Genomic DNA, 17,816 nt, shown 5'->3' on the forward strand with positions numbered 1-17,816 from the left:
TGTTGGTTCATTCTTTTGTGTGTTATTTTGTTTGCATGACTCTGATAAACCTGTGTAAGATCTAATCGATCAAAGAGTATTTTCTTCTTATCAATTGGTATCAGAGCAGGAGGTTGTGTAATTCATACACATTTCTTCTGTCAAAGAAGTGATTAGGGTTCATTCCGCATTCATTGATATTTATTGAGTCGTCACTCCTTAATTGACTATCTCATTAATTATTAATCTTGCCCTAATATTACGTATTACAAAGTCTGATCTTATAACAGGTTAAACGATCAAGCATGGACGATTCTCAATCCAATCCCATCAACATCTCTAAAAGCGTCGGATCAACAACCAAGATCCCAATCCTCTACGTTCAAGACTACGAAGTGTGGACACACCATTTTGAAGATTACGTTATTGGATCAGAAGATAATGGGTATCTTATATCAGAAGCAATCACAGTTGGCCCATTCACTCATTCAAGCACTTCAATAATCATTAAAACTCAGAAAGAGTACAATGATCTCCTAAAAGATGTGAAGGACGTCCCTCAGGACGAAAAGGAAAAGTTTCAATGCAACATTAAAGCATTGAGACTGATTCGATTCGCCCTTCAATCTGACACATTTCGATTGGTAAGTTGATGTAGTACATCAAAGGAAATCTGGGATCGACTGTGAGAATTGTATTCCACAGATGAAGATCTGGAGCACTCGATTCAGACCCTACTTCTCTCAGAATTTGGAGAGTTCAAGCAGAATCCAGAGGAATCCGTTACACAAACGTTCGATCGGTTCAATCATCTTCTTAGTAAGATGATCAAACATGATATAGAAAGAAAGCTCATTGAACAGAAGGTTACTTTCTTAAATGGATTAAGACCCGAATGGAGGGCGATTGTGTCAACAGTTAAAGCACATGAGCAGTTTAAGTCATATTCTTTGGCAAAACTTGTGGGGATTATGAAATCCTAGGAAAAGACTGTGTTGCAAGAGAAAAGCGTGGTCTCAAACTTTGTGTCCTTGTCCCTTCTGTCAAAGGGTAAGAGCGCAGCAGCAGAAGAAGAAGATCTGAATCTGGGAGACTACGATCTGACATTTGAAGACTATGCCATGATGGTGTCAAATCCTAGGAGGTTCATCAAGAAGAAGTTTCCTACCAACAAGAACCAAAATTGGCAAGGAAGCTACAACTCTGAGAAAGCAAAAGAGGAGTCGAAGGTTGAAGAACCAAAGAAAGAAGCGAAGGGTGAAGCTGATTCTGGTGTCAGCTGTTTTTAGTGTCGAGGGAAAAATCACTACGCAAAAGATTGTGTGTTAAAGAAAATGGCGGAGAAGGAAGATGAGAAGGATGAAGAAGCGAGTCTCCTGAAAAGACTGGAGGAGATTAAAAGGAAGAAAGCTGCTACTAATCCTTCCATGAATGCTTTAATTATGCAGGGTTCGGTAGATGATGATGAGTTTGGTGGCGTATAGGTATGGTCGACCGACTCAGAAGATGATGAAGTGAGAAAGCCTACTCATAGAAAGGCTTATGTGGAGAAGAGTGGTGACGCTAGTGGAAGATGCTTGATGGTGACAGATGTATCCCAGACGAGTGGATATAATACTAATGGTGGAAACAAAGTGACTAAGGAGCGAGAGGATGTGTGCTTTACAGCGAAGCCTCTCAGTGTGTAGATCAATGAACTTGATGAACTGATCAAGAAGGTACAATCCATTTTTGTTTCATTTAAAATTCCACAAACATCGTATGAAAAAGAACTAAATAACTTGAATTCAAGAATTTCAAATCTATATAGTTGTTTAACTCAAACACGTGTCATGAATTCTAATCTAACTGACCAAATGAGTAGGGTTTCATCCAAGAGAGAGGAACAGAGAATGTGGATTGAGCAGAAGGAGTTGGAGTTGGTTAGGTCTAGGGATGAAAATATCTATTTGCAAAGAGACAATATTAAATTGTTAAAATAGAGAAACATTTTTTGTTTGATTGCAAAAAGACTTTATACTAACATCACACAACTGCATTTGAATTGTGAAATAGGCCAGAAAATACATCGCGTGATTTTACCCTTTCTTGAGCTAAAGGAGGATGAAATTGATGCCGAAGCATACAACTGTGAAAGTGTTGCATCTTCAGATGATGTAAGTCCCACTTATATGTTTGGTCTGGACAAAATTGAATCATTTATTAAGTCCAAAGACCATAAGAACATGCTCAAAGATCTCTTGGATGAAAATGACAAGTTGAAACTCAGAGTCGAAACCATACAAAAATTTGACTCATTGAGTACCAAATTAAGTTCAGAAAATAAAATTGATGTTGAAAATGCATCTGAACTTAATAAGGACGATGACATGAGTGAAATCTCTGCAGAGGATGAGGTTGACTGTTTAGAGTTTACTAAGAGCGAACCTGAAAACCACAAAATTTTGATTTCTGAAAATTCTGTGGAATTCGCTCGTTTATCCAAAAGTAAGTCCCCAGTTCTTAAAGAAAAATCCGTTGTTTACCAAAAGGTCAGAACAACTCCCAATCAAGTTTATAAGGTCACAGGAGTAACCGAACATCAGACAGCCGAACTCACTGCGCTGGTGAATGAAGATAATGCAGATGGTTGTGATGAGTATTTCTGGTCAGCACCGATAGACAATGCAGATGAAACAGTTGGTTTGTCGGAGTGAACATCATGGAAGGCCAAAGGTAGATACGTGGCAGAACCACTAAATAAACCTACCAACTATGACATACCCAGTTCCAGCGGAACAAAAGAGGTTCTAGTAGAATGCGTCTCCTCAACAAGCGAAACCTCTTCCATGAAAAGTGAACCTGTTGTTCAGAAGCCGAAACAGAAGGCAAATATTCACAAACAATCGAAACAGGTGAACAATCAAAATCACCAGAGGAATCTGAGATACAAGAAAAATCTCTCAAAGCGAAAGCAATTTTGGCGCTCCAAAAATCCTCACTACACTCACTTTAATAGAAACTCCAAGCCAAAAGGAGAAGAGAATAAAGATAAAAGGAGGTTCGGTCTGTTTGATCAAAAGAACCAAAAGAAGACTTTTGGGCAACAGAAAGTACAAGACCGAATGAATAGGTTTGGTCCTGATAGCAACAGCAACCGAAAATCCAGTTTCGGTCCAGAGACTCACAACAACCGAAAAGGTAGTTTCGGTCCATCAGCAAATAGCAACCGAAGGTTCAACTTCGGTCCCTCAAATGATCAAAACCAAAAGGATCATTTCAAACCAGAAGTCAGGAAAGATTCTCATTTTAAATTCTATTCCTCTAATTCTTCTCGTTCTCATTCCTCTTCTAAACATAATTCGTGTCCCACACCAAGCTCACAATCGACGAAGGACTTGAAAGGAAAAAAGGAAGATTTTCTCAGCAAATGAAGACAGAAAGCAAGCTAAAGTGCAAACTCCTGAACCTAAATCCAAAACACTTGAAACTAACTCTAATAAAATCAAAGTGTTTACTATTAAGAGGAAAGATAAAACAACCTTAATAAAACGAACTTATCTTGATGATACTTTTGTTGATATTCCTGTTTCTGTGAAAGGCTCACAAGGACCCAAGAAACTTTGGGTTCCTAAATCTGCTTAATTTTTGCAGGTTATAAGTGACGAGCAGTTCGACGAAGAATGGTACATAGACAGTGGCTGCTCGCGTTACATGACAGGAAGAAAGGAAGAACTAAGGGAGTTTCAGTCCCTTCAAAACGGTGGTAACGTCAACTTTGGTAACAACTCCTATGGAACGATCAAGGGTTATGGGATGATAACTAATGGGAATTTTACAATCAGGAAGGTGGCTTATGTAGAGGGATTGCAGCATAACCTCATCAGTGTGTCTCAACTGGTCGGAGGTACAGGTCTCAAAGTTTCGTTCGATGACGAAGGTTCAAAAATAATAGAGAAGAAGACCAACAAAGTGATTCTCAAGTCAGAACGAAAAGGTGAAATGTTCCCTCTGAATCTCAACCCAATCAAAGGAAAACCAACCATATGTCTATTGTCTACAGCTCATTCAGACGAAAGCTGGTTGTGGCATCGAAGGCTCGCACCTCAAGTTCAAAGACATCAACAAGCTAGTCATCGGTGATCATGTTTGGGGTCTTCCACTGCTCAAGTTCGATCGAGAACATTTATGTGCTGCTTGTGAAATAGGGAAACAAAGTCGCCAAAGTCACCCAAAAATCTTAAATACAAAAGTTGTTGAACCACTTGAGTTGCTTCACGTTGATTTATGTGGTCCATAATCCATTGAGAGCATTGGCGGTAACAAATACATCCTTGTTATTGTTGATGACTTCTCAAGGTTTACTTGGGTGTTCTTTCTAAAACTTAAATCTGAGGCAACTCCCAAGCTGAAGATCTTTATCAAGCAGGTTGAAGTGCAACTGAGAAAAGCTGTTCGAAACATCAGGAGCGACAATGGACTAGAATTCAAAAACAAAGAATTAGAAGATTTCTTAGCAGAAAAAGGCACGAGTCACAACTTCTCATTCCCCTATACTCCTCAACAGAATGGAATTGTCAAAAGGCGAAACCAATCCCTATGTGAGGCAACCCGAACCATGCTGAGTTTTGCCTCTCTTCCTCTATATTTCTAGGCAGACGCCATTGCTGCAGCTTGCTACACTCAAAACAGGTCTTATCTCAATAAGCATTTCTCTCTCACCCCCTATGAGATTCTTAATAACAGGAAACCGAATGTCAAGTTCTTCCATGTGTTCGGCTCGAGGTGCTTCATCTTCAACTCCAAAGAGCATCGCAACAAATTCGATGTCAAAGCTGATGAAGGCATCTTTCTGGGATACTCTCTTACTTCGAAGGCGTACAAGGTTCTGAATAAGTGTTCTAAACGTATTGAAGAAACCTATTATGTGATGTTTGATGACAATTATGTCAAGAAGTTGAAGTCTACCGAAGGGACAATTGGAGAGATTTTCTCTCAAACCGGTCAGGTCACATCATCAATCGCCAAACTTTTTGACCAGTTCATGGATTTATTTGATGAACCTGAGAAGGCAATTCATTCTGAAGTTGGAGCTGCAGACAACAAAGTAGATCACCTTAAGAAGATTGTTGAAGATGCAGCCAAACGAATGTCAGAAGAAGAACCGGTTAGAAACGAACCTCCTCAAAGCAATACTTCAGTCAAGGGGGAGAATCAAGTCTCTTCAGATCGAGATGACTCACAAATCTAGGGGAGAATCCAATCTTTGACACACCCGAAAGTCCTGCACGACCCGAAAGCCCAGTTACACCCGAAAGTCCGGCACGACCCAAAAGCCCGGTTACACCCGAAAGTCCGGAACGACCTGAAAGTCCTGTAGCAACCGAAAGTCCAGAAGAAACATAAAATCCTATAACACCCGAAGGTCCGGAACAGCCCGCAAGACAAATAGAAGAAGGATTTTTTGGTTCACATCCACAGGTTTCATCATCTGTCGAGGGGGAGAATTCCGATAAGCTTTATGATGATGATTTACAATCAGAGTTGGAAGAAGAAGTAAATGCTGAGTTGGATCCCTCTTATGATCCAAATTATCCTCCTCTCATCAAATGGACCAGAGATCACCTAGTTTCTCAAATAGTGGGTGATGCATCAGAAAAGGTTCTAACTCGATCACAACTAAAAGCGAAGCAAAATGCTCTATTCTCCAAAGTAGAATTTTGCATGTTTAACTCATTCATCTCCAAAATAGAGTCGAAGACCGTAAATACTACTCTCGATCATTCTGATTGGGTTTAGGCAATGCAAGACGAACTCAATGAGTTCGAAAGAAATAAGGTCTGGAGACTTATTCCAACACCGGAAGATACCTCAGTTGTTGGTCTCAAATGGGTATTCAGAAACAAACTAGACAAGGAGGACAATGTGATCCAGAATAAAGATCGACTAGTGGTAAAAGGATATTGCCAGGAAGAAGGAATCGATTACGAAGAGACATTCGCTCCAGTTGCAAGATTGGAATCAGTTCGAATATTTCTTGCCTATGCCGCACACAAAAACTTTGAGGTCTACCAGATGGATGTGAAGTGTGCCTTTCTGAATGGTAAACTTGAAGAAACCGTGTACGTGGAGCAACCTCCTGGTTTTGTTATTGAAAAGCATCCAAATCACTGCTACATCTTGGATAAGGCAGTTTATGGTCTGAAACAAGCTCTTAGGGCATGGTATGAAACTTTAACTAAGTTTTTAAAGATGTCTAAATTTAAACAAGGTTCGGTTGACCCAACCTTCTTTCGTAAAAAGGAAGGTAACCACCTTATGATTGTCCAAATCTATGTCAACGATATCATCTTCGGCTCCACAAATCCCAGCCTAACAGCTGAATTCAGGAAGTTGATTAAGACTAAATTTGAAATGAGCTCAATGGGTCCGATTAACTTTTTCCTTGGTTTAAACATTAGACAAGGACCCGAAGGCATCTTTATTAACCAGGAAGCATACACGAAGACTCTCCTTGCCAAATTCGGCATGATGGGAGACTCAAAGGTCAAAGTCCCTATGGCGTTTGGCACCAAGCTCACACCATCTTTGGAAAAACCGGCAGTCGACATCACGCTATATCGCCTAATGATTGGTTCCCTAATGTACCTTACAGCTAGCAGGCCCGATATAATGTTTTTAGTATGCTATTATGCCAGGTTTCAAGCAAATCCTCGTGAACCACACATACTGGCAGTGAAAAATATTTTCCGATACTTGAAGCGAACCACCTCTCTCGGTCTCTGGTGTCCCTCAAACTCAAACTTCTTTGTTCAAGCCTACTCAGATGCAGACTTAGGCGGATGCGGTCTAGATCAAAAAAACACCACAGGAGGCTGCCAATTCCTAGACGAAAAGTTAGTTAGCTGGCAATCGAAGAAACAAACATGTGTTTCTCTATCTACAGCCGAAGCAAAGTATATTGCAGCCGCCTCCTGCACATCACAAGTGATTTGGATCCAAAGCCAACTCCGGGATTATGGACTCAATATGAAAAGATCCCACTATACTGTGACTCAGAAAGTGCAATTAGGATCTGTCATAACCCAGTGCAACATTCCAAGACCAAGCATATAGCACTAAGGTATCACTTCATTAAGGATCATGTGGAAGATGGAAACGTCGAAATTCACTTTGTTCGAACCACTGATCAACTGGCAGACATCTTCACCAAAGCCCTTCCTGAAGCAAGTTTCAATAAAATCCTACAAGGCCTAGGTATGATAGAATCGGAGTCAGTACCAAAAACACCTTCTCAAAACTAAAAGTTGAAAGCGAAATGAACCGAACGCTCGATCTATTTGGGCGTGGTTCACACGGGAACCGAAATGAACCGAACGCTCGGTCTATTTCGGGTTCGGTCCCACTAAACTTGTTTTTGCTTATCTAAAAAAGGTGATGTTTATGGTTGTACACTTTTGTTTTGTTCCTCTCTTTTCTAAGATATCAAAACTCCAAAAATATTTTCTCTTTTGTCTTCACTTCTGTTCACATTAGCGGTTTCTGGAATATTGATGGGGAAGGTATCATTCTCACACTTTATACTAGCTAAGTGTCCCTAGAAGCATTCTGCTGCATGTTGTCCAAAGCCTTGTTTAATTTTGAATAAAGCCTTACTGACTGGGTATACACAAACCTTGTCTTCCCAATTAGGCTGTTAAATTTATTCTAATCATGAGCTACCTTACTCTTTTCTCATATGAGTTAAGAGTTTTCTGCTTGGTCACTTTTTATAGCAGAGGTACTTTGGTTTCTTTACAACACCTCAAATATTTTTCTCCATTATATTTCGGTTCATTTATGTAACCCTTGAGACTCTCAGATATAATCACTGAGGTTTATGGTTACACAATCTCTGTGTTTATGATCTTAGCTTCGTGTCACTACGTGCTAAGTGAAACCCACAATTCAATACCCACAATGCATTGACGGTGAACAATTAAAATTGCTCTAGCTTTCACCCATGAATTAATGAATCCACCCAAGTGGTCGTACCATGAAATCTCAAAAAAAAATTTGTGTGATTCTTATGAAATTGTTAGATACCATAACATTTCTTCCTCTAGAATCCAGTTTTTTTTTTTTTTTTTTTTGGATTTCATACCAAACAACTTTCCAACAAGTCACTAAATATATTCCAAAGCTACTTGTTCAATAGATCACATCGGTCTCACAAGTACTTCGTTCGGTTTTGGTCTTATGTCAAGAACCAGAATTCTGAACCGAAGCGAAAGCCATATCAAAAGATGCCTTTCAACACTTCTTAACAAGTGCTTGATCGTAATTCATGGGAAACCTCACAGACACTTTAAAGTTTCTCTTAACTTTGAAGGAAGAGATTCGTGCCCAGGATCCATTGTTTCATGTCTATATTGACATCACAAATTCCCACGTAGATATAGCTTTATTTCTTTATCTTTGACACTCTATGCACGAAAATCTTTGATTTTCCAAAAGTCTGGTTCGGTTCTCTACCAGCTACTTTCCCTTATGAAGCTTTGGTTATTAATAATATACTCAACAAGGAAACACTGTGGTTCTTATAAGTCCTTGCTTCTCTTTACTGATGGCAGCTATTTAAAAGATAAGGTGCTGACTCAGCCGGAAGATTAACGGCTTCAACAGTGATTTGACGGGCACGCTTGCTAAAAGGAAATAGTATTCTCTCTCATGCGTAATCATCGGGGACGCTAACTGTCAATTTTCAATCATATCAAGCGCCGTTCCGAGTTCCGAGAAGATTTGGGGGTGAATTTTTCTCTCTCCTCCATAACCGATATAAAGGGTTCAACCCCAGATGTTTTCCCTCTTCATCACAACCCACAAAGCAAACAAAGTTTTTTCTCCCACTGTTCATCTTCTTCTTTGAAGCGTTCAACAATAGTGGATTCCTCCTCAGTCCATGAAACCTCTTCCCAATCTACCATTCTTCCAGTCCGACCACATCAAAGCCTGGTCATCGATCTCAACCCAATATCCTATGATGCATTTATATATCCCATAGTGGAGTGTCTCAAATACTCTCCAATAATTCTCGCACTCTCCAAGGTTGAAATCGTGCCTATGGAATTTCTCTTGCAGGTTTTCTCCACCGCTCACGACGACAAGTCTGTTGATCGTATCTACTTTGTCATTCTTGACAACAAATCCTCCATCTCCAAGCAGCGATTTTGCTGACTTCTAGGGTTTGAACCTGACGAATCGAGGGTTAACCCTGATTCAATCTCTGTGGGTCAACTCTTCTCCATGTTTTACAACATGGGTTACAAAGAAATCCTTACGACGGTGATGAAATTCAAGAAGTCCTGCCTTCCTCCTCAATGGAACGGATTTTTCACGATCCTATTCAAGGGTTTATCTTAGCGGAGTGTAGGTTCTGACGAGGCCAGCCGATTATTTATGACCATCCTTTATGGTATGTACAATGGGATCAACCTTGATTACGGCTCGGTCCAGTGGCAACAGTTGATTCAAAGCCTCGGCTCTACCTCTCAGCACGCTGAAATCTCTTATGCCAGGTTTTGGACGATCGTCACCAAATGGGCTATGGACAAATATCATGTCCCCACTGTGGCCAATTCTCCTCTTTCCTCGATTGGTGTGTTTCATACCACCAAGATTATTGTGACTGATCCATCCAAATTCATTTTTGTTGGATCAATTCCAGAGTCCATGTATGCTGGTGTATCCAAGGAGAGTAGAATCTTCAAAACCTACAAGGAGTTTCCTCCTTCGGGTCCAAGAGAGTTGACACCCGAGATGCTTCAGTTTATTAATGAAGCAGAAAAACCTGCCACCGGGGCAAGAAACTAGAGAAGGGGAAAATCAAGAAAGCTGCAAAAGGAGCGAAAGGCCCTACTCCTAAGAAGCGAAAGTTGACAAAAGCCGCCCAATCACCTCCACCGAAGAAGAAGAAGAAAACACAACCTAAGCGTAAACTTGTTCTTGCTTCTTCCTCAAGCGATTCAGATGATGAAGGTTCAGAATCTGAAGAGTCGATTATAGGCGACTCTCCTCCCCGTTCTCCTATACATGAGGTACCTGTTGTAACCGAACCTATTTCTTCTCCACCTATCACCATATTTGTTTCCATTCCCATCATAACCTCCTCTATTCCTATTCCCCCCATAACTACCTCTACTCACATTCCACCCACTTCTATTCGTATACCACCACCCATTTTCTCTGAAGCCACCAAAACAACAACTACTGGAGTTCGTACCAACGTATCTGATACGGGGGATCGTACTTCAGCACCCGAACCAACACCTACACCCGAACCAACTTCAGCACCCGAACCTACTCCCACAATTGGCCCATCCACATCACCTTTATCTCCCACTCACTCAGCTGAAACCGAGACATTTCTAGGAGGGGAAGATATGACCTTCGATTCCATTCACTATAGCCCTTACCAGGTTCAAAGCGATGATGATGATGATGCTCCTGTCACCAAAAAGCACATCAAGGAACTCCACGAGAAGATTGATAATCTCGTCGCTTCTTCCTCTTCTTCAAAGTCCCATATCTCAGAAGCTGCCATTAAGGGGATGGTGGACACTTTCACTAAGTCACACGAAACCTCAATCAACTCCACTACTGCTGCCATCGATAAATCCACAAAGGATTGTGCTGCTGCGACCGAAAAAGTTGAAAAACTATTTCAAGATGCTAACATCTTTCTAGAGTCTTCGCAGGGGGCAGCCGAAACTAATGCCAAAAAGGTTCGTTCGGTTATGGAGAAGCTGGCCACTTCCCTAGAAACAGAAAAACAGCACTTCGCCACGCTTCGTCAAACCCTCAAAGAAGACAACCAATCTTTTTAGTCATCCGTTCAAGATCGTCTGCTCAAATTCCAACAAACCCTTGCAACGGAATCTTCTTCAAAGGATGAAATTTCCCGCAAAACATCTGAGCTCCAACTTACAAGTCATCAACTCTCTCAAGCAGAAAAGGAGGTCGACTCTCTTCGGTCGGAGAAAGCTGTGATCAAAAGTTGTGTTTCGGATGTCGACGGATCCCTCTCCAATATCATTGAAGCCCATGATCCGATTCTCAACTACTCGGTGAGGCGAACTCTTGCTGAGAAGCTTGCTCCTGCCATTGCCTTGCTTAGCCGAATTGAGGGGCTTCGTGAGCAGGTGGAACATCCGAAACAAGGCGGAGAAAAGACTTCAAAGGGCACAGCTCAATCTCAACCTCCTCCTATTTCCAAAGATCAATCTCAGCCACTTCCAGTCTCTTCATCAGTTCCATCTAAAGCAACCGAACCACCAACTGTTCTTGCATCAGGTTCGGGTGCTCAAGACAAAGGCAAATAGGTTCTCAATGACAGTGATGGAAGTGAAGATAAAGAAACTATTTCTAACATTCTGAAGAAACAGGCCAGGGAGAAGGAGCTTGATACAAATGCTCGGATTGCTAGGGAGGCCGAAGCTAATGAAAGGAAGATAAAGGAGGCTCATGATCTCCTTGAAAGCCGAAAAACCTTATTTCCTCCTTGGACTATTGAAGAGCTTGTCAAAGAAGCTATCGAGTCCCCCAGCATCCTTTGGCTTGAACCCGTGATCTCCTTGGACCGGGTCAATTTGGTTTATTCTCAGTTTGACATGCCCTTGACCCGAAAGGCTTTCATCTTTCATGCATTCTCCCACATAGCTAGAGTCCCTCATCCTCATCCGAAGGTTGATAGGGAACTTATCGATTTCTATCTAAGGATTGCTCAACCTCAGTATCAGACGTGGAGTGCACAGAAGATTATCAACGTTCGGGTTCTCAAACCCGTTCGGGAGGGTAACTTCACCAATGTCAGATTCAAGGCCTTAAGGGGGTCCGACAAAACCGAACATGCCATCTCTCTCGCTGATCTTCCCAATCTAAATCCTCATGACTGGATAATCCTGCACAACATCCTCCTCATCAATGAAATGGAATATGGGCCGATCATAGATCATTTCAAGAGGATGTTGGTGTGCTACATTTTCGAGGTTGCCAAGTTGGATCAAGAAGTTGCAAGTGTCCTCAGAAAGAAGCCTACTATCACTCCAGTTGGTTCTGCAAGCAATTTGAATAGAATGCAAATGGGGAAGATTGACCCAAAGCGAAACTCAGTCATGTTCACCAAGGCAAAAGGTCAGAAATGCTTATTCGCTTTGACTGACAAACTGTTGGGTTTTGAGCAATCTAACACTTCCTAAGTGTGCATGCAACCCTAATAAACCTTGGATCTATGTTTATCTAAATACATGCAAAATAATAATTTTTCCAAGGTTCATAACCTATCTAACATGGCATGGGGTACTATTAAACATAAAAGAATTAGATGAGATTACATACCTTTTGATGATGAGTTTGATTCCTAAGGAGTTTGAGGGCCAAGCACCAATAGTGTGAATGCCTCAAATGGAATCACAAATCACCACAAACACTTGGAAAACTTTGAGAGAGTGTATACACACTTATAAAGTCGGCCGCACACAAACACACATACTCTAGTTACACTAGTGGCTATTTCATGCAACATAAGCATGCTTATATAGTGTACATGATTAGGGTGAAACCCTAATAACCCATGACCTTTCCTTTTCCAAGGATCCATGGGTTAAAAGCTCCATGGATCATCCATGGACTTCCATACAAGCCTAGCCCATTAACAAATGAGTGTTATCCCACACCATATAAAACCAATAGCCCACAATCTAATTAATTCATAATTAATTTAAGACTAAGACTAATTAAATAACATGACTTCATATTAATATATTATAACTTATAATATATTAATAATCATATGTGTATAACTCTCATAAAATTATCCATAAATAGTTTGGATGAAATGTAACCCAAATGGACCATGCCGGATCGGGTCAAGTATGTACCAAATAAGTTATGGACTTAGACACCTTATCCAACACAAACATCTTTACACCACTTCCTGCTTGGAGCATGTTCTGGGAATCATCAATCGATGCAAGCAGAATTCTGAAAGTGATAAGAAATACTTCAACGACATGATCAACTGGTATATTCATTTCTGACAAACACTTCTGGCCATTATTCCATCCTTGTTCAGGACTGTGAAGAAAGTTGGTGCCACAGGTGCAAGTAAGCCGAAGTAAGGTCTCACCCCAATTGACGCAAAGGGGGAGATTGTTGGGTTCAATATGTGTTGCGTCTTGGGCTCGTTTCTTAGCCTAGTTTTGTATCCGGATTGGGCTTGTCAATCCGTGATTTAATATTTAGGGTTTTAGTATTTATAGATGCTTGCATGCATCTTGGTATGTATCTGTTTAGTCGATCATTCATAATGTTTTTGTTTCTATCGATTGTAACCCTAAAAGCCTATACAGCGGAAGTTCTTCATCGAACTATGCTGAGGCGTGAATATATTGAATCATTCAGCTCATTGTTGGTTCATTCTTTTGTGTGTTATTTTGTTTGCATGATTCTGATAGACCTGTGTAAGATCTAATCGATCAAAGAGTATTTTCTTCTTATCATATAACACCTTATTTTCTTTCATTTTATTACAAATTGATAATTCTTATTAAGTTAATCTTATATTTTGTTGATTTTTTAGATATTATTGGACACGTTTTTGAATATGGGCATATGGATTCCTCGGAACAAGATAAATCAAAACACAAGATGCTCTTGCATCTTCAAGATATAGAGTATTCACCATTATTACAAACAAATAATATACTTTCAAATATATTATCTACAATATTTGTTTATTTTTTCAAGGGTACTAAGCTTAAGGTAACTTTGTGGGGTCATAATGCATACTACATGCAAGATTTTCCTGCTAACAATAACAGTCTTGCTCTGGTAGTTGTTATTGTTCAGTTTGCGAAAGTGAAATTTATTAATGGTTTGTACTTAGTATTCACAACCATTTAATAAAATTTTATATATAGTTAAATAATAAATTATATTTTTTGTAGGTTCTCTTTTTTCATCCACCTACTTTGATGTTAGTAGGTTGTTCATAAACAATGATATGGATGAAATTACAAACTACAAGAACGCGTATTTTCATTTATAATTTCCTTTGTATTTTCACATTCAATTTTTTCATATTATAATAAATTTAATTCCTTTCTTTGTTATAAATGAACGGATTGGTTTCTGAAAATGGACAACAATTTTCATCAAGTGGAATCAAAATGATGGCATCAAAACAAATCACAGAACAGGATGACTTTCTGAAAAGTAATGTGTTTTCTAACATTGATGATTTGTTTGAACCTTTGGAGGTACTTTCCGTTATTTTTATAGTTTTTACTTTAATGCAATTTTATTTATAAATTTTTAAAAGTTTAAGAAACAAACATAATATATTGTTATAACGAAAGTATCATACATTGGCATAAACTAACATTTTCTTAACATTAAACATTATTTAATTTTCTAGGAAAAAAGGGTCGTTATTGTTAGTACTGTTAAGGGAATACGTCAAAACATACGTTGGTATTATCTTGCTTGTAGAAACTGCAAAAAGTCAGCAAAACAAAAAGTGTGTTCTACTGATAAGGTTGATGGTTCTCATGAAGTGGTCGAATTCGTTACTTATGAATGTGCTAATCCTAAATGCAAAAATATCAAAATTTCGGTTATTCCAAGGTATTACATATTTATTTTATATAAAAACAATATATGTTTATCGTAATTGTCTTATATAATATGATTTTATACTTTATTTAGATTTAAAATTTCACTTCGGGTTCAAGACAACACATGGACCTTGACTTTAACCTTATTTGATCAAGAAGCAAAGAAGTTGTTTAAATATACAGCTAAAGAGTTGAATGATAAAAAAAACAAGGTATTATTTTATAGTTCTAAATTACTTCTTTATGTTATACAATTATATATTTATACATAAATTTTCTAACAATTATTTTTTATATTTTAGCTTGGCATCAATTTAGATTTGTATCCAATGGAGTTGAAAGTTGTGGTGGAGAAAAAGTTGGCAATTAATATTAATATCTTAAGCTACAATGTGACTAATAAAAGTAATATTTATGGGATATCAAGATTAACCGATAATGCAGACATAATTGATGAACTGGAAAAAAAGAATATTATTCCTTAGGTTTTTTTTCAAAAATTATATTTTGTTTTTTTACCACTTTGACCCAACAATATCTAACTCAATAGCAATTTATTTTTGATCTCATGATGCAGCCTACTAATTCGGATTCATTCATGATTGGTTCTTCAGATATTGGTTCCCAAGAGACCAAAGTTGTCAAGGTTGTAGTATTTAAATTATAATTCTGAAGTATTATGTTTTAATGTATAACAACTAACTAAATCTTTTTATAGGATTCTTTTTCATAAATAGGTGACAATTTAACACCTTGTGCTAGGGACAACTCAACTGCAACAAGTCCTACAAAGTTGATTTTTACACCAACTGAGTTGAAAAGAAACCTTGCTACATGCATATATATATATATATATATATATATATATATATATATATATATATATATATATATATATATATATATATATATATATATATATTGATGAAATGGAGAATTAGTCAACATCTAAGTCTGCTCGATTGTCACCACCGGATGAATAACCAATGCCTCTATTGGTCCCGAAGAAAGAAAAGTAAATGTATTTTACTTTTACAAACAATCTTACTTCATGGTTTTGAATGGTTTTTGTTTGGGATTTGATGGTTTTTATATTTATTTCTTGAGTATACATTGTGTTATTTTTGTCATTCCTATAATGTTCTTCACTATGTTATTTTGATTTTGGTAGAACTGATTTGATACAACATTGCTTTTATCTCCCAAATGACTATTATTTATTCAATATTTGATAATATAACAACTTATTATGACTTTATTCTTCATTCGAAAGTATTCATTAAGGAGTAAACATTAATCTAGGTATTAATACAATAAATAGCAATGTACTATCATTTATTTGTTAAAAGAAAAAAAAAAGTATCATGATATTAAACATCAAATATAAACATTAAGTAATATTAGGTATTTGTTATTGAACATCACCAATAAAATTTGTTGATGATAATATTTTGTATTCCTAACTGTATTTAACTAAGTTATTTACCCATAAATCACTTAAACAAATGATAAGATTTTGTATTTCTATCGATCAAAATCAGTTAAATAGAAATGTATTTTCTTTTTTACTATTTCATGGATTAAAACTTATATTGAAACGTAAATATTATACAATGTCTAAATTGCCCATCCACTATCAAGATAGTGTTTAATCAGTCAATTGTAGAATTCACATTATCTATGTATTTAACAAACTTATTTACTAATAACTCACTTAAACAAATGTTAATATTGTCTGTTCTATCAATCAAATTCAGTTAAAAAGCAATTTAGATGTACCAATCAAAAATGTAATATTATACAATGTCTAAATTGCTCATCCACTATACTATTTGTTTTTAAATCTTTTAAAATGCCTAAAATGCCCCTCCTAATCTTATAATAAGAATTTACTAATAACTCACCCAAATTACCCTTAAAGTTTGATTTTGAATTTGTACATTACTTTTCTAAAAATGTTCTTCAAGTTTCTGATTTAGTTTTAAGGTTATTATACTTGATAAATTCATGTCTCCAATTCAAGATCCTATATGTACTTTTATTCGTTCCTGATTATAACAATGTAATTGTTGCCAAAAGAACTTTATTTTTACACTTATATCATGGATTTTTCAATTTGAAACATAAATATTATACAATGCCTAAATTGCCCCTCCACTATCAAGATAGTATTTAATCAATCAAATGGAGAATTTACATTGTCGGTGTATTTAAAAAGCTTATTTACAAAAAACTCACTTAAACAAATGTTAACATTGTCAATTCTGTAAATCAAAATCAGTTAAATAGCAATTTACCTGTATCACGATTTGTGTAATTAAAATAACTATATTTTTTGTTTTTAAATCTTTTAAAATGCCTAAAATGCCTCTCCCATTATTAAGATAGTTTTAATTAATAACAACTCACCCAAATTGCCCTTAAAGTTTGATTCTGAATTTGTACATAACGATTCTAAAAATGTTCTTCAAGTTCCTAATTTATTTATAAGGTTATTATATTTGATAAATTCATGTCTCCAATTCAAGATCCTATATGTACTTTTATTCCTTTCTGATTGTAGCAATGTAATTTCTGCCAAAAGACATTTATTTTTAATCTTATAAAATGCCTAAAATGTCTCTCCCACTTTGTCTTTAATCAATTAATTTTTGAATTTGACTATGGATGCACTCTATGTTGTTCTTGATTTTTTGTAATTTAATATTCTCTACGATCAATGATGTTTTACAGCATTTTAATTTAAGACTTTTGTATTTGATATAAATAGTATTTGTTTGTATTTTGACTTATTAATTTTATATAATTATACAATAAATATACTTTTTATTTTAGGCTACATAAAAAAATTATTTAAATGAAATAATATCTTAAAATTTAACAGACTTGCACAAGAGGATAAAAACTAAATATAGTAAATTAATATTAATTAATCATTAAACCCGTCGTCGTTTAACTTGAACCTCCTAGTAAATTAATATTAATTAATCATTAAACCCACCGTCGTTCAACTTGAACCTCCCCTGTACACTGGACGTAAATGGGACTGATGTGTTTACCACGTGCGTCGATGTCTCTTCATCTCTGATTGATAATCCATTTAAACCTTCCCCGTATATGTAAATTCTCATTCTTGCATTTTCATCACCATCAATAAATAACTTCAAATTTCTCATCCTCTGTGAAAAAAAAATACGGCCAACA

General features: G+C 37.1%; 1 protein-coding gene across 1 annotated transcript; it reads left to right on the forward strand.

Moving 5' to 3' along the window:
• Positions 1–14,111: 14,111 nt before the first annotated feature.
• On the forward strand, positions 14,112–15,097 carry LOC145040342 (uncharacterized). Its single transcript, XM_078988282.1, has 4 exons — positions 14,112–14,255; positions 14,414–14,499; positions 14,704–14,824; positions 14,915–15,097. The coding sequence occupies exons 1-4, from the start codon at positions 14,112–14,114 to the stop codon at positions 15,095–15,097; spliced, it is 534 nt and encodes a 177-aa protein (XP_078844408.1).
• Positions 15,098–17,816: the final 2,719 nt, after the last annotated feature.

The sequence above is a fragment of the Lactuca saligna genome, chromosome 4, assembly GCF_052625555.1.
Source record: "Lactuca saligna cultivar CGN05327 chromosome 4, ASM5262555v1, whole genome shotgun sequence".
Taxonomy (NCBI): Eukaryota; Viridiplantae; Streptophyta; class Magnoliopsida; order Asterales; family Asteraceae; genus Lactuca; species Lactuca saligna.

Bases quoted from the DNA above. Each gene is read 5' to 3' on its own strand.
- LOC145040342 (XM_078988282.1), top strand. From the start codon at position 14,112: ATGAACGGATTGGTTTCTGAAAATGGACAACAATTTTCATCAAGTGGA. The intron at 14,256-14,413 runs GTACTTTCCGTT...TTAATTTTCTAG, and splicing joins ATTTGTTTGAACCTTTGGAG to GAAAAAAGGGTCGTTATTGT. The intron at 14,825-14,914 runs GTATTATTTTAT...TTTATATTTTAG, and splicing joins TGAATGATAAAAAAAACAAG to CTTGGCATCAATTTAGATTT.